The sequence below is a fragment of the Chamaea fasciata genome, unplaced genomic scaffold (genome assembly GCF_029207755.1).
Source record: "Chamaea fasciata isolate MVZ Bird 193981 ecotype frontalis unplaced genomic scaffold, bChaFas1.0.hap1 SCAF_21, whole genome shotgun sequence".
NCBI lineage: Eukaryota > Metazoa > Chordata > Aves > Passeriformes > Sylviidae > Chamaea > Chamaea fasciata.
In genome coordinates this window covers 10209380-10229663 of record NW_027094106.1, presented here as the reverse complement: position 1 = coordinate 10229663, position 20284 = coordinate 10209380, and the positions used below count along the sequence as shown (strand labels likewise).

Genomic DNA, 20284 nt, shown 5'->3' with positions numbered 1-20284 from the left:
CCCGGGTGCCGCGGACCCAGGTGGACAAGCCTGGGGGGTGTCGTTGGCCCGGGGGGACAGTCGCGGGTGTCAGGGACCGGGGGGACAGTTGCGGATGTCCCTGGCCCGAGGGGACAGTCCCGGGGGGTGTCCGGACCCGAGGGGACAGTCTCCGCTGTCGCGGACACCCGTGAGGGCCGGAGGCGCGCGGGGCGGGGCGGGAGCTGCGCGGGGAGGGCGCGGGGAGGGCGCGGTGACGTCACGGTGACGCCACGGAGGGCCACGCGCCGGCGGAGGCCCCGCCCCGCGAGGGAGGGGCGGCATGGAGGGAGGGGAGGATGGCGGCGGGGGGAGGGAGCGCCGGCGCGGCGCTGAGCTAAGCCGATCCCACGTGTGACGGATCTGGCTGCTGCCCCAGCGCCTCTCCAGTGAGATCCTCCGGTAGCGGAGGGAGGAGGAGGAGGAGGAGGAGGAGGAGGAGGAGGGGGGAAGGGAAAAAGGGGCAAAGCAAGCGGAGCGAACCGAGCCGGAGCCGGGCCGGGGGGGGCGGGTTGGGCGGGCGGGGGGGGGTTCTCTAAGGGGCTCTCGCTCGGCGCGGCCATGGAGGCGGACGGGAGCCAGGCTACCTCGGGGAGCCCCGGAGAGGCGCAGCACGACCCCGGGTAAGTCGGCGGGGCGGCGGGGGCGCGGAGCGCGGCGGTGAGGGGCGGTCAGGCGGGCCCGCCCCGCTCCGCTCCGCGCCGCTCCGCTCCGCGCCCCTCCGCCCCGCCGGGAGCTGCCCCGTCAAAATGGCCGATCCCGCACCGGCGGTCAACTCCGCTCTGCTCTCTCCCTCCAGCAAGATGTTCATCGGCGGCCTCAGCTGGCAAACCTCACCAGGTAACCCCCGCCCGCCGCCCCCTCCCCACGCGTGTCCCGCCCCGCGTGGGCCGCGTCCCGCCGCGCCGGGCCCGGCCCGCGCCCCCCCAGCCCTGACCCTCCTCTCCCTCTCTGCTCTCTCTCCGCAGACAGCCTTAGAGACTATTTTAGCAAATTCGGAGAAATTAGGGAGTGTATGGTCATGCGGGACCCCACCACCAAGCGCTCCAGGTAAAACCGCCGCCCACCCCGCTCGGGCTGACAAACTTCGCGAGTTGCGGTCGGGGCGGGTGGACCCGCACCCCCCGATCCCACCCCAAAATCCCGGCCCCGCATCCCACCCCAGGCGCGGGGCGCTGCGGGAGGGCTCTCCCCGCCCGCATCCCTCCAGCCCGGAGCAGGAAACAAAGCGGCCGGTGGAGCCGGAGAGGGGCCGCGGGTCGGAGCCGGCCGCCCCCCGCACCCGGAGCCTTCGGGGGAGGGGAGGGGAGAGGAGAGGAGAGGAAGGAGGGGGACCCAGCGGTTTATTTTTATGACTTCTCCCTTTGGCTGTAATTCTCATCACCACCCCCCCCGTTCCCCCCCCCACCCCCCGCCATCCCCTCGCTCTTTGTCTCTCGCAGAGGCTTCGGGTTCGTTACGTTCGCGGATCCGGCGAGTGTAGACAAAGTCCTGGCTCAGCCGCACCACGAGCTGGACTCCAAGACGGTAGGTGCTGCGTGGGGCTGCCCGCCGCCCGCCCGCCTCGGCGGGGCCGCCCCGGCCGCTCCAGCCCCGCTCGGGCCGGTGCCGCGGGCGGTGTCAGGCTGTCATTGAACCGGCACCTTGCCTGGCTCCGCTTTTCCTTGAGATTTTTTTCCTAGACTCTGCCTTTTAACTTACCAAAAGCGGTAACTTACTTTCTTTTTTTTTTCCCTATTTTTTTTTTCCCCCGAAATCCTGAATTCGCCCATACCGACCGCTGGCTCCTCCCCCGGCCTTATATTTTATTGAGCGGTGACATTGAAAAAGCTGTGGAGTAAAATCCAACTTTTTTTTGGTGTTGGGCTGCGGCATGCTTTCTGCAGGGAACTTTGTGATTCTTTTGATTGATTATTTATGTATTGTTGAGCGCGTTTCAAGGTGCGAGTGACTTACTGTCAAGCGGTGAAAGCTGCTGCTCGTGTCATTTCCCAAAGTCATTTTTCGGAGAGGTCCCCTCACCTGTGATGGCAGGGCCCCTGCGAAATGCACGCGGTAATTTATGGGAAGCTCTGCAAGAGCTGGAGAGTGGATGTGGTAGAGAAGCACAAGTCCTAATGTGTTGTTTTTCCTCCAGAGCTTTTTGCTGCGCTCCGGCTCCTGTGCATAACATAAAGAAAAAAAATGCTTGTGAGATGCAGCCGATTTTTTTTTTCTTTTTTTAAATAAACATTACGTTTGTTTGGGATTTTTTTAAACAAAAATTCCAGACCTGAGTTTGCCCCCTGCCCCAATACGGTGTTTTCAGTGTTGGGTCAAACAAAAGGTGTGGGGCAAGTGCAGCTCTGGGCCCTGTTTTCTCCCCGTGGTCGAGGCCAAGCCAAAAGATGAAGTTTTGTGCCTCCTACTTGGTTGTAGTTTTCAACCTCGGCAAGGCTGGGAGGGGAGGGGGGAAGGACACTGGTAGAGGTCATCAGTGCTGCTGGCTCTGGAGGGGGCTGTGTTTTGGGAAGGGAAGGCTGGTGCTGGTGGAACTGTCTGCAGAGACGTTCTGCTGGGCAGATCCAGCGTGGTCCTCACTGCCACTGGGGTTTATAGGCTGTGTTCTGGGGCTTAAGGGTTTTATTTTAACCTGAGCCTGGTGTTAGGAGCAATCCTGTCTCGGTGCTGCAGCATCTCGTGGGTGCCTGTGTGTGCGAGATTATAGTTAAATGAAGAGAGGGAGAAGCAGGAAGCAAACGTGAGGATATGTTTTTTTAAAAACGTAATTTATATGGAAACAAAAAGCCTAAAGCTCTTGTAGAAGCAGGTGGAATCTAGTGTTTTAATTCGACCTACAGATTCTGCTGGGCTTGCCTGAACACGAAGCCCATGCTTTCACATGCCTTAATAATTTGATTTTAGGTTTAATCAGATATGGTAAGATAACTGATTCAGCCGTGCTCCTGAAATTAAACTCACCAGACTTTTCATGTACAGCTATATTCTCTATGTGTTTTTAAAGATAAATTTAGATAAGAAGAACAAAGGCAAACAGTATCTTGAACGAGAGTTTAAAAAAAAAAAAAATCATGGGAGGACACCCTGTCATATTTCTGACTATAATTAGGTCCTCCCCCAGCTTTTTTCTTGTATCACAGTCTAGTCCCTGCAATGTATTAATTTGCTCTTCTCTGGGGGAGGGGTGAAGAGCTTCACCAGGGCGAATCTGCCTGGGTTTTGGTTGTGTGATAATGACTGTATCAATCCAAATACAAAGCTGACCTTAGAATCAGTAACGCAGCTTACAGGTGAAGCACAGAGCCAGGCAGGTCCTTCCAGGCGTGTATTTGTAGAGTATTGTAGTAACTGTTGTGCAGTATAACAAGGCATTTGACTCTGTTTCAACGTTCAGCACAGGAGGCAGATCGGTTGGGTATTGGCATGGAAACGTCGCTCTTGTTTACAGTTACGTTAAAAGCTTTGTTTAGGTAATGGCCATTCATATCAGAAATAGTATTATAGTCATTTCCTAGAGGACTTGTAGATACAGTAAGTAGAATTGTACCTAACTAACTAATTTTTTTTTTTGGTAGAACTTTGATTTTTTTTTTTGTTTTGTTTTGTTTTTCCTTTTTGGTTGTTAAAAATAGTTGACAGGGTTATGCAAAAGGTATGGATTTGCCACGTTCATTGCCAGTGTTTGTCTTCAAAGGCTGAAGGTGTTTATCCAAAAGGTTTTGGGAAGGAAAATTCAGTTCTTTTAGAAAATCTGTCGCTGTGGTGCAAGGGACTCCATGCTCTTTGAACTGACCTTCAAAAATGAATGTGTTGCTTTGGAGTTTAATGTCTCTCCCAGCTTTTTACCAGCAGGACTTTGCAGTGATGTCCCTCTGGTGGGCCTGGTGTTCTTTGGTGGGAAAACTTGTAGTTTTGGAGCAAACATAGAAATGTGCACATTTTTCCACCTTTGGGTATTGCTGTGGAAAATCCGTACCTGTTGTATTTCCCCAGTAGACAAATGCCTAGTCAGTGCTGAATATATTTGTAGATAATGTTAATCTCTATGAAAAGGTTAGCTTTCTAGATAAATAATTTTACTTTTTATGCTTTTTGAACAATAAAGTGGCATGTAATCGCTCATTTCTCAGGTGTGTCCTAAAAAAAGATGCAATATTTGTATCTGATGGAGGCAAATCAGTTTATCAGTTGCACATCAAATGTCTGCGGCATTTCCCATTTTGACAAATTAATTGAGTAAAGCTGCTTTTTAGGAGAGGCCCGTGGTTATTTAGCAGTGACAGGAATATTTATCACTACAGGAATAACTATACCAAATGGAAACATCTCCTCTTCTTCATCAGGGTTTGCTAGGGGGAAGGAAACACAACAAAAGCCAAACCCAAACTCTGAAAGAAGCCTGTCCTTCTGAATATACCTAACACAGTCAGTTATTAGTGGCATCAGTTGGTTGTGCAGGCAGCACCGAAAGCAGTTGCAGGTTGCACAGTTCAGGTAGGATCTAGTACTTGAAAACATCCTTTTCCAGACCCTTTATGCAGAAGATGTCTGTGTGCAGGTGCTGCTGAGACCCAGAAGGGAAACCAGCAGCACACGGGCGTTTTACTGTGATTTAGGGGGGGCTGTTGTTAAGGGATCCGGTATTTTTGTTTACATCCAACCCTCTGCCTGCGTGCTCCCTCCAAACACCGCCGGGTGCCATTTCTTTGCGTCTGCGGTGGTGCCTTTTTGGTTTCTTGCAATTTTTGAATGGGAGAGAGGAGTCCCTTTTTAGAGATGACCCCTGGGGAAGTTGCGTGCGAGGTTGCAGAATTAGCATTTTGGAATGCAGAGGGGACGTGCTAATTCATGCAGCGCAAGGGGAGCCAACGCTGCATCTTTAAACAGGGCGGGGGGGTAAAGCAAGGATTTTTTTTTTTCTCCCCTGGTGACGTGCTTCATTCACGGATAGTTCAAGTAGCTCCTTAACGGGAAACCTTTTTTAGGAAGTTGTTTACTTCTGATTTCAGTGTATATTTCACACACATCAAACTCGTTTGTAACTTGCTCTCCTCCCTTCTCACCCCATCCCAGAAATGCCCCTTTGGAGTTTTCCATTGCTCACGTGTTTTCTTTGAAAGTGGGCAAATCAGATCAATTGGGCATATTATTATGAAGGAGACTTTAGTCCTTTGAATGTTTCAGTTTTAGTAATCGAAATGTGAATAATTTGACTTTGGCTTTGACTTTCCTTTTTTGTGTGGTGTTGCTTGTCAGTTAGCAAAACAAAGCAGAAAAAAAAAAGAAGTAAACCCAAACCCAAGTGCAGGAAGGGTCAGGTGTCGAAGCTACCAAGTTAAGATGTTGGTCAGGAACGTGCAACTCTTTCTGTGCAACCTCTAGGGGCTGGGGATCATCCTCAACATGCAGTTTTGGTGGTGGAGGCAGCACCCAGGCACTGATCCTGAGCTCCCTGAGCACCCATGGGGATTGCTGCCCAGAAGATGATGGAGGAGAAGTGCAGAAGAGATGTTTCCTTCCTCTCTTCCCATCTCCCTGCCAAACTCCCCAGACAAACCCAGACTGTGACCTATCGTTTCCAGAGTAGCTCTGGATGACCCGGTGTGCTGAATTACAAGCCTGAGAAATGAGGGATTAATAATTCAGTGATTTAAAATCAAAATAATGTAAACTGACAACCAAAGCTACCCTGTTGATTTCCCCCTTTCTTTTTCCCCAGATTGACCCTAAAGTTGCGTTTCCCCGACGAGCACAGCCCAAGGTAAGTAGGAGGATCGATAATAGGATTTCAGGCGCACAGAGGATCTTTGTTGCCAGGCCGTTCGGGTTTCAGCCGGGGGATTGGCGGTGAAAGCTTCTAAAGCCGAGTGCTGCTCTGGGGGGGTCAGTGCGTGGCCCTGGCCCCGGCGTGCTCCGCGGCCGGTGCCGGTTCTGCCGGAGCTGCGGTGGCCGCTCGGTGCAGCGGCGTGCTGCGTGCCTGGTGTTCGTGAAGAGTGTTTGGATTAAGTGCAGGCTTTGGGCTTGTTTTGAGCTGAGCTGTCAGTTCTGTGGTTGTGATGGATGGGGAGACATCTCTGCCTTTCATTGTTTGCAAGTTTTCTTTTGTGTGACTGAGGGATGTGTGCGGGGTTTGTGTGCGAGCCTCGGGTGGCGAGTTTGTGGTGAGGCTCCCAGCTCTGGGGGCCGCTGGCTGTTGTTCTGCGGGAGCAGGGGAGCAGTGAGGTGTGAGTGTCCAGCTGGTCAGGCTGGCCGGGGCAGTGGCCTGGCCGTGGTGTGGCCAGTCCTGGCGGTGGCACGGGGACACAGACGCCTCTGCCTGTGCGCTCCCTCCTGGTGCCACTGGGTGCCATTTCTCCTGGAGGAGCTGCCTGTGGAATACAAGTGCTTGTTGCTCTTTAGGTCCCGCCTAATGAAAACGAATCGCTTTCAAAGCCGTGTGAATTTTGAAAGCCAGAGGCTGAAGGAAAACTTTTGTAATTGACTTTCTAAATTTGTTTTGGAGAGTCTTATCGGAAAAACTTAATTTAACTGATGTATGGCACTTGTGTACACGCTTGTCTTCTTGGGTAACTTCAGTCTTCTGGTAAAAACGAGGAAAAGGCTGCAAAGTTGTAGATGCAAGTCAGTAAGGACAAGTGGTTTGAAGTTGGTGGTGGGAAGCTTACCTGACCAACTGCCTGAAGTGTTATTGCACACAGCTCCTCATGAAAGCAGGCAGTGTAACTGCGTGTGTTGAACCATGATGTTAAGTATCGCACAGAATTGGCATCTAGGAAAAACCCTGTGTCATTGAAAACCCCCCAGGCACAGCACAGGAGAGGTGCTGGGGAGTTCTTAAAAAGAAAAAAAAAAAAAAGAGACAGCCTACTTGCAGAATTTTAAACCAGACTAATGTAGGCAAATGTTTAGAGGTTCTTTTCTTCCTAGGACATATCTAATAACTAATTGGTGAATAATAGTGTGCCTGGCTTGCTTCTGCACTGAGCAAAGAGTTTATAGTGTGTGGGGCTTGTGGCTTCTGGATTATGTTGTTGGATTGAAGCCATCTGTAACATACAATTTAAAGTTACCAGAATTTTGATCCTGTGCTTGAGGTGCCTATCCCCCTTCCCAGTGCCTCTTAAAGGTTAACTTACATTTTAAACTGTCTTCAGTGCCAGTTTTCTGTTTTTCCAGCGTTATTTGGAGAAGTTTGTAATGCTTACAACAGAACTGTTAAGCTGTCCCATGTCATTCCTTCTCTAACAATTAAAAAAAACCAGGACATATTGTACATCGAGGATATTAGTGAGTTAAATTTTTGTGTTAAGGAATGCAAAATCAGGTCGTATTGACAAAGGGGATTTTGTTTTTCTGCACGCAGGGGGGATTTTTTTCCTTGGTTTTTGGTAACAGACATCTCTCAAGCGTGGGGCAAATGCTGGAATGGACGTTAAATTCCACTCTTAGCAGGAACTCGCTCTCTCTGGAGAGGTCAGCAGTGTTTGTTGCTGCTTTTTACACATTTGTCCTTTCTAAAGTGTTGGGATTTCTTCGGGGCACTTGAAAAAAATCTGAAGATTGAAAACAGCCTAATTTGAAGACTGAAGAAAATCAGATGCAATAAAGAGCAGATTTTACATCAATTATGATGTATTATTCTGGCAGGCATTTCATAATCTGAATATTTTGTTTTCTGTTTTTTTAATTAGATACTGAATTAAGGTTTGGGACTTCAGTTGTTCATTTATCCCAGTTGAATAGCGAATGTTCAGCGTTAAAATGTGACTGTACTTTAGTCTAATTAACTAGCTAATGCTTGGGTCTGTGGAGATTAATGGCATTTAATGAAATGTCTCTGTCTCTCTCTAGGTGCAAGAGGAGAATTGGGTTTTTGTTTTGTTTTACTTTTTTTCCTCGAGTAATCTTCCTTCTTGGTATGTTTAGCAGAGTGGGGATTTGTTTGGGGTTTTTTTTCTTTTCCTGTGGTTTTCGTGGCGGTGCTGGGGGCTGAGGTGGAGCAAGGCTGGGGGTGCATTCCCCATTCCCGTGCTTCTCTCCATCCATCCATCCATCCATCCATCCATCCATCCATCCATCCATCCATCGCTGTCCTGACCTCCGTGGGCACAGCTGAGCTTTGCTGTGCCTTTGCTGGTCCCTGTGGGGTCACCCTCACTTGTCCCTTCCCCTCCTGCCCTTGCCAACCCCAGCCCAGTAAAACCTTTCTTGGGGCCTTTTTAAACCCCATCTCCGTGGTTTGACACCTGTCTGGTGATGCAGATTGGCTCCTGAGCAAGCAGTGGCAGGTTGTAACAGCCCGGCATTCTTCCCTGATTTCCTTAGAATGACCCTGGCGGAAAATCCTCCTGATTGCCTCCAGTGGATTACCGGGATGTGTAATCCTGCTCTCCTCGGCAAGGCCAGCACGGCTTGAAGCCATTGTTTTAGGAAATTCGCTGCGGGGTTTGACTCGTTGGGGTTCTGGTGAATATATGTCTCCTTCCTCGGGGCTGCTGTTCCTCGATAAAAATCGGTCTTGCTTCCCAGTGCTGGGAGGCACTCTGTAACAGGAGATCATTTATAACTCTGCTCACTTAAAAAATCCTTTAAAACTCAGCAGTGATGGGGCAACCAGTAGCTGTGTACCCCCTTTTGAATATTGAAGACTACAATAATTTGATTTACTATTATACACAGCCTGCCATTTCTGATGTTACCTGCTCTGCTAGGTTGGAGAAGCCTTATCCAATTTAACACGTTCATTAGATATTTTCAACTGTAAGCAAGTTCTTCTCTCACGCCTCTGCCTCAGGGATTTATTCCAAAAACAAACCAAAACAAGCCTGAAGAGCAAAAGGACAGCAGCCTCGGTCAGTGAAGCAGCTCCTTGGCCATGAAAATGTCTTTGGTATAGGAATTGGATGCTTTGTTGTGCAGGGCCACGTATGAAACAGAGGCAGGTAGAACTTGAGCCAAAGTTTGCAGTTAGTGAGCTGCCCACAGAGATGTGTTTTGTGCTCAGGTTCCTCCAGGGTGGGCCTGAGGTGCTTGTTCTTCCTGCACTTACTGCAGGAGTTTGACACGTGTGGTTGGGAACGGCTGCCGGTGGCACAGGCTGTAGTGAGGTGTGTGGCATCTGTGGGCACTGTGGATGTGCCCTGCTGGCTGTGGTGTGCAGCCTTCCTGCAGTGACAAGGGCAGGGAGGTGCCAGCTGCTGCTGGAGCTGCTCCAGGGATCCCTGGCGTGGGCTGGCCCCGTGTGTCTGCTGTCCTGTCTGCTGGTGACCCTCAGTGCACGTGGCCGCTGCGTATTTTCATTTGGGCTCTGCTCTGCGTGGGTTGGGTGTAGGGCACTGGTGGCCATTTGGTCACCAAAGAGCAGGAGGACTTGATTTGGTGGGAGACGTACTTTGTCTCATAATGGGCCGGAGATGCAGGACACCGGTGGCTTTATTGGCCGTGTCGCTGTCACAGGTCGGTGCAGGACTGGCCTGGCCCCGCTGTGCCCCAGCTGGGTTTCCTGTCTGGCTGGGCACGCGGGCTCTGAGCAGTTGTGCACATCTGGTCCTTCTTCTTGGGCAAGAGGCAGTGTCAACAGCTCTCCTTTCTTGTGAGAAGCCGCTGGTTAAAGCCGTGTGAAGCTGCCTGTTCCAGAGCAGCAAATGGAGGGCATGCCCTTTCGGAATAACACCCAGGCTAACCTGGGATTTTTTTTTTTAAAGCTAACCGGTGGATTTGGATGTCTGATTCCAATTAAGTTAACTGTGGGTGGGGTGTCTGAGTCCCTTGGCTGTCTGATAAGCATCAGCCAGAGTAGCAGGGAGAGATTTTATTCCAGAGCAAATGATGGACCTTGAAAATCAAGAGCTGTTTGTTTTCTCCCCTGCTTCTGCCTGTAAATTCCTCCAGGTTAGTCCTACTACTTCCCATTTTATTTTAGATGTTAGGTAGACTTTGAAGTTGCTTTTTTTCTTTCTCTCAAAAGAATGTGAACTGCACACAGTAGCAGAACTCAGAATTCTTCCTTTCCTGCCACTCTTCCTTCCCCACCAGGCTGTAAAGAGCAGCAAGGTCAGACCTTTTCCCGATGATTTTTTAAATTCTTTTTAGATTCCTCTGCGTTTGCAGGTCTGAGTGGAGCAAGAGAGGATGTATTTCCTGCTCATGGCATCAGGCATGGATGTGATAACAATCGTGGTGTCGTGTGTGCAGAGTAGTGTGAAGCCCTTCCCAGATGGTGTGGGGCATTTCTTTGGGTGCTCCACAGCTGCTCTTTGGGTGTCCTGTTCAGCCAGCCTTGTCCAGGGCAAGCTGCTCCAAGAATTTGCTTCCCTCTGGCATTGGATGGTCCAGTGGAAAAGTTTCAGAGTCTGAGTCTTGGCTGATGAAGGCAGCTCCAGGCAGTGGAGGATGAGGGTTTGGAAAGGCCTTGTCTCTGGGCTGGGGTTTGTGCTCTCTGTCCTTGGATGTCACAGCCAGAGGAGAAGGGGCTGTGCAGGGCTTTCTGTGGAATGCAGTGGGTTCTGTCAGAAGCAAGAGCTGAGCTCGATTTTTGTAACTCTGTTGTTTTTTGGAGATGTAAACATTTATTTCTTCTCCCCAGTCACTCAGGTAGATTGTTCATGTTGTCCTGAATCCCCACAGACTGTCTTGTACTTGTTAAAATGTCTGTATTTCCATTCTCATTGCCTAAGGATGTCTTTCATGTTAAAAACAGTCCTGATGTACTTTCCTTCCCTTTGACATTGTGCTAACTAAAAATTAAAATTGGACAGTGTCTAACGTGGGATTTTTTAAAAAGGAGGTTCTACATTGCCTGTGTTTTCCCGTGTTGTTGGATTATTTTTAATGGCATCTACCAGGTGACTTTTGTGCACTTGCAAATGCCAGGAAAGGTTCCGAGGTGAGGAGGTCAGGGGAATGGAAGGAGAGCAGCATGCTAACACCCCTGTGCATCCCCCTCTGCTTCCAGATTGAGCACATCTCTGCAAAGTGCTGAGCCTTTATCAGCCCGGGGGTAGGTCTACTAATGACTGATCTAAAACCATCAAATTCATTTATTTGTCACTGCCAGTGACAGGCCAGTTAATGCTAATGGATTCTTTTTTTAGCCTGTTGACTCTGGTGATGGTCTCATAAATGTTGTGAAATCCAAAGCATTAAGGGAACTTGGAACTTATTTTTAGAGGAGAGCCACTGAAACAGGGCAAGGTGGGGTGTGTGCATCAAAGATGTATGTTGTGCTGGGAAGGAGAAAAGAACAATTCTAGTTCCTTAAGCTCTGCCTTGAGTCTTTGCTGTTCCTAAGAGTTATTTGACTTCTCAGTTGTATTTTAGTGTTCTCTTTAAAGACATTTTGGGTCATGCTATGAAGAGAAGCTGTAAATAGTCAGTCATCTTAGGGAAAAATGGCTTGTTTCAGAAAATGGTTCATCTCAGGGCCTGAATCTTCTCTGCCCCCATTGTGTGGAGGCACTTAAGCATATACTTAAGTTGGCATAAGCGTGTGGGTAAGTGCTTTGCTGAATCAGCATGGGCTCAAAGCACGTTATTAAGTGCTTTGTTCAACTGTGAAGCCTGTAGCAGAAAAAGATTAAAAGATTACTTTGTGTATTTGACAGTACTTTGTGTATGGTCAGTTCCATCACTTCTCCTTCAGAGAGGCAGTTTCATCTCTCTCATATTCCCCCTCCACTGGAGGATCTCACTCACAAGAAAATACTAATCTGCTGTTTCCTCAAAAAACTGATTACCAGATCAGTGTAGCATCAGACTTTAAGAAAAAAAAATCATTATTGAAGCTTAATTTAGTCTCTAGCCTTGAAATCACACATTCTGTTTGCCTTAGTCACTGGAATAGTTCTGTAAACTCTGTAAGTAGTGTTCAACGTGGCCTATGATTTTTATGATATTATTGCTGTAGAAATTGTGGTTTGCTGAGTAATTTGAAAGTTACTGTGAAACTTTGTAGTCAGGTCAGCATGCGGTATTAATAAGTTACTTCTAAACTTTGGCATTTTACTGCTCTCCTGTTGAAAGTATTTCTTCTGTTTTTTGAGTGCAGAGAAAATCTGAAGAATGTTGGGAAGTTGTTCTCCCCTGCTCAGTCATTCCCTGTGCTGGGACATCTGCAGCTGGATGTATTGTTGTGACTGAGTAGGCTTAAATTAAGATTGTACTTTGGGAACTTCGTATTATAAAGAAGGACCCTGCTAAGGCTTTTGCAATTCTGCACATGAGGAGTAGTCCCAGAGACCTCCGTGAGCTCAGTGAAATGCAGACAAGGCTCCTTAATATGTTGGTGAAGTGTCCGTGGCAGGAAGGGTGAAGGAAAAGAAGTATTGACAGCAGCAGAAAGCGTCCTTGCCTCTGCCCTGCCCTCCCCCAGCAAAGACTTGCATTAATTTCCCATTGACTCTGATGTACAATAGGGAAGAGGTTTCAAGCTGACTGAAGGGGCAAAGGTCCAAGAAAACTACTGTAGCAAGAACTGATGCAGAGTGACAGTAATGAGGTGGCCTGGCAGGTGGGAGGGAAAAATGGTGGGGTGGGGGAAAGAAACTAATATCTGGTGAATTAAGTAGTTCCCAGGGTTTGAAGTTGTTAAGTCCCCCGGGTTTTATTTTCCTTCATGTGTGCCACGCAGCTCTGAGGTGGGGCTGAGCAAAGCTCCTTGGCTGAGGACATGGGTCCTGGTGCAGCTCCAGTCCTCCTGGCTCAGGGCTGGCTCCCAGAGGGTACAGGATTCCTCTGAACTGCTCCCAAACCTGTGCTGTGCTGGTTCAGTCAGCGTTTTAGTATTCCTGCCTCGGAGCTCATCTTTACGTTGTTTCTGTGGGTCAGTGTTGCATCAAAGAGAAGGTGAGGAGCACAGGGTGAAGAAGTGTTTTGAAGTTTTGGTTTATTTAAAATAGGGACTGTGAAGTGCCAACAAGACTTGCGGCTTTCTGAGAGCTGGTGTGAAGAGAATGGCTGCTAGGTAGAGAGTCTGGGGAGGCTTTAACTGGTTGCTGGATAAACACTGGTCAGGAGCCTTCCCAAAGGGTTGTGTGGTGCGAAAAGAGGTTGCAAGGAGCTGGGCATTTGTCCTGAGTATCCGTGAATCCCACGGGGCTGGGAGCTGTTGCTCAAGTCAGGGGCCTGGTTTATGGCAAAAGCTTGCCAGCTGCAAGCCCTCAGCTCTGGCAGGTTTGGTGCTTGTTGCACTGCTGGAAGAAGGTGTTGCTGAGGGGGATGTTGCCAGGGATTCTTCTGCAGTGCTTGCTGAACGAGTGAAACTCCAGTTCTCCTTTTGGCTGTGTTATCAGTCATTTATAACTCTCATTTATGTTCAGAGCTGTGTTGGTGTGATTCCCTGCTCCAAGCTGTGTGCCGGGCTCCGTATGTACAAGGAGCATTTATCCTTTTGCCAAAGGTTTGCAAAGTGCTGTAAATGAGTGTAAAGATGTTTCTTTGCTGGTGAAATTCACCTTCTTCTGCTGTTGTATTTGGCAGACCTGCAGAGCCTATAGCAGCATGTTGTGTTCAGTGAATTCTGGGAGGGAACAGAAAACATTGACAAGAAATCCAAAGGTAATGCTGAGATGGGAAACACGATAGGAATTTTCTGAGGATGGAGGTATTGCCCCACTTTTCTGCCTGGGATTGCTACCAGCCGTTGTGTTGGGTGGTGTCAGGTCTTGTTCCCTGCCATGTCCTCAGGATCCCTGACACATCTCTGAGTACTGAGCAAGCCCTGAGACCACCACAGCAAGAAGTGTTGGCTTCTTGCAGCAGGAGCTCCCTCTCCTCAGAAAGTCTCTACTGTAAAGTGCTTGGGGTAGTTGTGATTGATTTGCACCAGACAGCTCATCTTCCTCCCCAGTCACTTTCTGTAGGTCAGCTCTGAGCCCCTGGCCCTGGACGGGTGAATGCACACCAGACATTTAACTGTACCCTCCTCGTACATTTCCTGATGAAAAAAACCCCTCATAAAACCTGCTGTGGAAATGTCCCCGGCCCTCTGTTGGCTGGGGTTGAGAGCTGAGGAGGCAGAGTCGCTGTTGGTCAGACTCCGGTGGCCTTGGCACGGCGTGTAGGAACCCAACTGAGGGCCTGCTGCTGATGCTGCCATCGGGCCTGGAGATGAAGGGTCAGAGGAAGAAGGGCAGCGGGGGATTATCCAAAGATCTGAGTGTGGCAGAGAGCGCAGCCGCTTCCTGGCACCCCGGTTTGGTGCCACAGTAAACGGCTGCCTCTGTCTGAAGGGGATGTTGGCAGCATCCCTGCGCGCTGGGGAGGAAGTGTGGGAGGGCAGAGCGGCACTGTACGCTGCCAGCTCTTCGTGTGACTTGTCTTCGAGGGGTTAAACTGTTTTTTTTTGTTGTTGTTTTTAACGACTTTTGACTGTAGAGTTTGTAAGGGAGGCGCTGACTGTCGTGGCAGCGCTCTGGTTCTGTGCTGAGGTTCCTGCTGTACCCCAGCACTTCCGAACTCCGGAGAGGGGAAGCAAGATAAGGATGCGAGGCCACAGCGTGTGAAAGGTCTCTGGTGGTGTGAATTATGGCTCATGCTGGTCTCATGGCCCCAGTTAGGGGAGCGGAGGGGGAAGTGTGCTGAGGTGCAGGTGTCCTGGAGGGCTGTGTCTGCAGATCGGCGTTGGTGGCTCTGACGCTTGGCCATGCCAGGTCCTGGCTGGCTCTTTGTGCCGTGCCCGCTCCTCTCTGGGGGGCCATCCGAGGAGCTGGGGCCTGGCTGCCGTGGTGCCTTGTCCTGTTTATCCAGGGATGGTGTCCTGATGTGTTTCCAGAGCTCTGGGGATGGGCTGCCCCAGCCTCCTGAGCCTCTGTCCCCGCTGTGCCTGCTGTGTCATCTCCTGCCCCAGCCCACCTGGGACCCCAGGGGTGGGTGGCAGTGAGAACCGCCTGCCACAGCACCTTTTGTGCTCTAAACTCCTGCCTCACCTCATCCCAGGAACTGGGACTGAAGCAGCAGGTTCTGTGTGTGACATGCCTGGCAGTTTATGTATGAGGAGGGAATTGTGATAGTTCCGTGTGATTTTTATTTTTTTCCCCTCTCTTTCATCTGGTCACATCCACTATGCCATTAATCTTCCCGGTCAGATACTATGATAGTTGAAAGTCTTCCACAGTTACGATTCCCCCAAAGTTTTGTGAGCATGGCTTTGATTTTGTTGTAGTCATAAGAAGTCAGTTTAGATTTCTGGACCTCTTTTTCTAGGTGTTTCCAGTGGATATTTTAGTGGAGTCATTTGTCTTCTGTCTCGATTAAGTATGAATATGCAGTAGGAAAAGAACAAAATATGGAGTAGAAAAAAATATTAAAACAATTCAGTTACCAGTCCAAAAGCCTTAGTGCTAAAGAGCCATGAAGAAGCTTTATTGGAACTATAATTGCAGACATAAGCAGTGATTATCTGTCTTCGTGCCTTTATAGTCCCCATCACTGTCATCTGAACGCATGAAGCTGATGATAGTGTGAGCAGAACATTGTTCAGCTGGTGCTGTGTAATCCTGATCTCTTGCAGTATGTGGAAAGTAACATGGAGAGTCAATTCATTTGAAAGCGATGGGGAGAGAAGCAGGTAGGAGAGGACAAGTATTGTTGCAGAACACCTCACTCATGAATCTTATTTCGTCCTGGTTGCAGCTGAAGGAGTGCAGGGGCAGGGTAAACTTCTTACATGGACACGGTTAGACAAAATTTTGCTGCCTCTTAATGTTCTTACAGGTCTTGGGCAGGTGCAGCCCTTCATCGCTGAAGAGTGCCTTGGTGTGTTTCCTTGAAATGCTTTAAATTGGCTCCAGCTGAGAGAAGGGCAGCAGCACCTGTTTGTCTTGCGTTCCTGAGAACTGGAGATTGTTGGATCAAGGCAGACAAACAGATGCTGCCAAGCACTTCTTCGAGGTGGAACAGAGATCAGAGAGCAGGTCCTGAATTTCTTGGCTGATTATTGGTGCTGGTTATGCAGGTGGAAATGTGCTGTGGGCTGTGAAGAGGCAGAGGGAGGAAGAGGAGATTTGGTGGTTGGGCAGCCGAGGCGGTGGAAGGAGCAGGGTGTGCAGAGTCTGGACTTTGCACTGCCTGAGAAGATTGGGCACAGGTGATCCGAGTTACCCCAGTCAAGGCAGTGCTGGGGCCCTGCTGGACAGGCAGAGTCTGGACCTTGCAGGGATTGGGGAGCCCAAGGTTGGGCACAGGTGATCCGAGTTACCCCAGTCAAGGCAGTGCTGGGGCCCTGCTGGACAGGCAGAGTCTGGACCTTGCAGGGATTGGGGAGCCCAAGGTTGGGCACAGGTGATCCGAGTTACCCCAGTCAAGGCAGTGCTGGGGCCCTGCTGGACCCTCCGGTCCGTTGCTCCCCTGCTGTGATGCTCGTTAGCAGGGTGTGTCCCTCACCTGATGCCAATTATCAGGGCCCAGTGTTGATTGCCATCACCTGCTCTGGGTGAGGGTAGTCACTGGAGGACTCATATAGGAGCCAGTAGTGCTGTGCTCTCCTTACCGACAGTCCACGGTGGTCTGGGGCTGCTTTGAGCCATGAAAAGGTAACGTTTTGGGGATGGATTTTAGGGTGGGGGGAGGCATTTGTTGAATGGGAGACTGGTTATGCATTTTTTGCCTTTTTTTTTTTCTTTTTCCCCTGAAATTTTGAGACAAAATACAGCTTTTTTAAAGGAAAATAGATGCAGGGGAGTCCAAAACTTGTAAGCCTGCTTTTTTACTCTTGCACTGAATTAGGACTAGGTGAAAACTAGACCTGATTGTGCATGTTTTTGATGGGCTTTTCTTCATTTCTTAGTGGTGATTGTCTTTGTTTCTGTTGGAGTAGCAGGTGTTATCCACTGATTTCTGTTAGAGCAGCTCAAAGCAAAGCTTCTAAGTTGCTTAATGCACTCTAAGGGCATTTTGAAAACAAGACCAGAAATCTGCTAGCAAAGTGTCTGGCTAGACAAAGAATAGGGAGTGCAGTTTTTGGAGGTGTGTGCCTGCATGTCCACTATATGAAAATAAAATGAGATGGTGATGGTTTGACAGTTTCTGGTCTTGAGCTGAGCGAGCTGTGAGTGAAAAAGTGATTCTTGGAAAAGTTTTGTTCAAAACGTTAGTTGATAGTCTGTGGTGGTATGTACATTCCTGGAGGCATCAGCATCCTACTTTCACGAAAGACTTGAGTGCTGAAATGGCTTAAACTGGTTTAAATATGGCCCTTGTTCTCATCTCACAGAGATGAGGTAAGTGATTGCCATCACCCTTGTTTTTTGCATGTGCAAAACAGAACGCTGCTCACGTGTTCAGCAGTACTTGAAACAGGGAGTCGCTGGTGCCTCAGAGCAGGGTTATTCCAAACCTGTTATGTGCTGGGGCCGCGCTTGGCTGGGCTGTGTGTTCCCAGGTGCTGGGGAGGAGGGGACCTGCGGGCCTTGGGGCGCTGAGGCGTCCTGGCTGGGCCCTGGGCAGTGCTGGGTGAGGAACTGCAGTCCCCACGAGGCGATGGGGCCGCGTGTGGAAATGGCCTGGGTGTTGCATCATTGGAGATGGAAGTGAGTCAGCCGTGAAACCCTCTGTAAGAAGGCTTTTGCAACCAGTACCGGCTTATTAGAAACAGTTGTTGAGGACAGGCCTGGCCTCGCCGGGCAGTTGAAGCATCTTAAGAATGGTGCAAGAGGTGCTCTGAGTCTGAGCAGGGCACGAGCAGACACAGGGGAAGGCTACAGAGTGTTTAAGATGGAGGGTGAGAGCCCAGAACAGACTGGGCACGGTGTCCGTGTGACATGTGCCTGGAGCTTCCAAACCTGTGGTGAGCTCTGGTGGCATGGGGTGACAAACGGGCCAGTCCCGGGCTCCTGGCTGGGCAGCAGGGCCAGTTCCAGGCTGGGCAGCAGGGCCAGTCCCAGGTTCCAGGCTGGGCGGCAGGGCCAGTTCCAGGCTGGGCGGCAGGGCCAGTTCCAGGCTGGGCAGGGCCAGTCCCGGGCTCCTGGCTGGGCAGCAGGGCCAGTTCCAGGCTGGGCAGGGCTAGTCCCGGGTTCCAGGCTGGGCAGCAGGGCCAGTCCCAGGCTGGGCAGCACCAGTCCCGGGTTCCAGGCTGGGCAGCAGGGCCAGTCCCGGGTTCCAGGCTGGGCGGCAGGGCCAGTTCCAGGGTGGGCAGGGCCAGTCCCGGGTTCCAGGCTGGGCGGCAGGGCCAGTTCCAGGCTGGGCGGCAGGGCCAGTCCTGGGTTCCTGGCTGGGCAGGGCCAGTCCCAGGCTGGGCAGGGCCAGTCCCAGGTTCCAGGCTGGGCGGCAGGGCCAGTCCCAGGCTGGGCAGGGCCAGTCCCAGGTTCCAGGCTGGGCGGCAGGGCCAGTCCCAGGCTGGGCAGGGCCAGTCCCAGGTTCCAGGCTGGGCGGCAGGGCCAGTTCCAGGCTGGGCAGGACCAGTCCCGGGTTCCAGGCTGGGCGGCAGGGCCAGTTCCAGGCTGGGCGGCAGGGCCAGTCCCAGGTTCCTGGCTGGGCAGCAGGGCCAGTTCCAGGCTGGGCAGGGCCAGTCCCAGGTTCCTGGCTGGGCAGCAGGGCCAGTTCCAGGCTGGGCAGGGCCAGTCCCGGGTTCCTGGCTGGGCAGCAGGGCCAGTCCCAGGCTGGGCAGGGCCAGTCCCAGGTTCCTGGCTGGGCAGCAGGGCCAGTTCCAGGCTGGGCAGGGCCAGTCCCGGGTTCCTGGCTGGGCAGCAGGGCCAGTTCCAGGCTGGGCGGCAGGGCCAGTTCCAGGCTGGGCGGCAGGGCCAGTCCCAGGTTCCTGGCTGGGCAGCAGGGCCAGTTCCAGGGTGGGCAGGGCCAGTCCCGGGTTCCTGGCTGGGCAGCAGGGCCAGTCCCAGGCTGGGCAGGGCCAGTCCCAGGTTCCTGGCTGGGCAGCAGGGCCAGTTCCAGGCTGGGCAGGGCCAGTCCCGGGTTCCTGGCTGGGCAGCAGGGCCAGTCCCAGGCTGGGCAGGGCCAGTCCCAGGTTCCTGGCTGGGCAGCAGGGCCAGTTCCAGGCTGGGCAGGGCCAGTCCCGGGTTCCTGGCTGGGCAGCAGGGCCAGTTCCAGGCTGGGCGGCAGGGCCAGTTCCAGGCTGGGCAGCAGGGCCAGTCCCAGGTTCCTGGCTGGGCAGCAGGGCCAGTTCCAGGGTGGGCAGGGCCAGTGCCGGGTTCCAGGCTGGGCGGCAGGGCCAGTTCCAGGCTGGGCAGGGCCAGTGCCGGGTTCCAGGCTGGGCGGCAGGGCCAGTTCCAGGCTGGGCAGGGCCAGTCCCAGGTTCCAGGCTGGGCGGCAGGGCCAGTTCCAGGCTGGGCAGGGCCAGTCCCAGGTTCCTGGCTGGGCAGCAGGGCCAGTTCCAGGGTGGGCAGGGCCAGTGCCGGGTTCCAGGCTGGGCGGCAGGGCCAGTCCCAGGCTGGGCAGCAGGGCCAGTCCCGGGTTCCAGGCTGGGCAGCAGGGCCAGTCCTGGGTTCCAGGCTGGGCAGGGCCAGTCCCGGGTTCCAGGCTGGGCAGGGCCGGTTCCAGGCTGGGCAGGGCCAGTCCTGGCCAGGCTCTGGTCTGTGGTTGCTCTGCTGGGAGCGCTGGGTGCTGCTGGGCCTTGGTCTCCTCTGGCAGCAGCGCTGCAGAAAGGAGGAGTATCATTGTGTTTTATTGTGGCTTCTAAGAAACGCAGCGTGTTTGTGCCTCGGGGAGCCCCAGGGGCTTTGTTTTTCACCGGGCCCCAGCTATTCTTCAGCAGAGCCTTCCTGGAGCGTGAGCCAGTTCTGCCCATTAGGGCCGAGAGACGGGCCTGACTGATTTGTGCTCCCTGCTGCATAATAAATCTGATACTAAAATTAGTGTTGGTCTCCCTAGGCCATAATTCTTGCTGAGATTATAGAGAATTGTGTGTGCAGAGAGGAACTGTGGTTGTGTGTGTTTGGGGTTTTTTTATAACCTTGAGTGTCCAATTTCCAGGTTTTTTACTTAACCCTCCCATCTTTTTCCCCCTTTCCTTTCTTTTGGGAAGTGCTTAGCCTTTCTGTGTATTTTGGCTATTTAAGCCTCTGTCACTGCAGGCAGATGAGTTCCTTGGGAGCTCTTCTGAAGGTTTTGTAATTGAGTCTTTTACCACGGCGACAGGATATTATTAACCTTCAGTAAAGCAATTTATTTCATACTCCTTTGTGGGGATAAGTCTTTTTTCCCCCAGGAAAATATGTATGTGGAAAGGGTTTTGCGTACAGAGGTAGCTGGACTTGCAGCAGTGATTATGATTTTAGAAAAATTAATAATTGACATGAAAAATAGGCAGTTTTGTTTGCAT

At 51.5% G+C, this 20284-nt stretch overlaps 1 protein-coding gene across 10 annotated transcripts in view; it reads left to right on the top strand.

Annotated features, from left to right (window-relative positions):
• Window positions 1–532: 532 nt before the first annotated feature.
• The window catches only part of MSI2 (musashi RNA binding protein 2), a 210045-nt gene continuing 190293 nt past the window's right edge, over window positions 533–20284 (top strand). For 8 of the 10 annotated variants that reach the window (XM_066202004.1, XM_066201999.1, XM_066202000.1 and 5 more), the window contains exons 1-5: window positions 533–641; window positions 818–858; window positions 987–1068; window positions 1461–1545; window positions 5738–5779. In XM_066202004.1, coding sequence (XP_066058101.1) covers window positions 580–641; window positions 818–858; window positions 987–1068; window positions 1461–1545; window positions 5738–5779 — 312 coding nt within the window. In that variant the 5' untranslated portion in view covers window positions 533–579. The remainder of the gene's footprint in view (window positions 642–817; window positions 859–986; window positions 1069–1460; window positions 1546–5737; window positions 5780–20284) is intronic. The other 2 variants (XM_066202003.1, XM_066202001.1) reach the window with 1 other exon arrangement.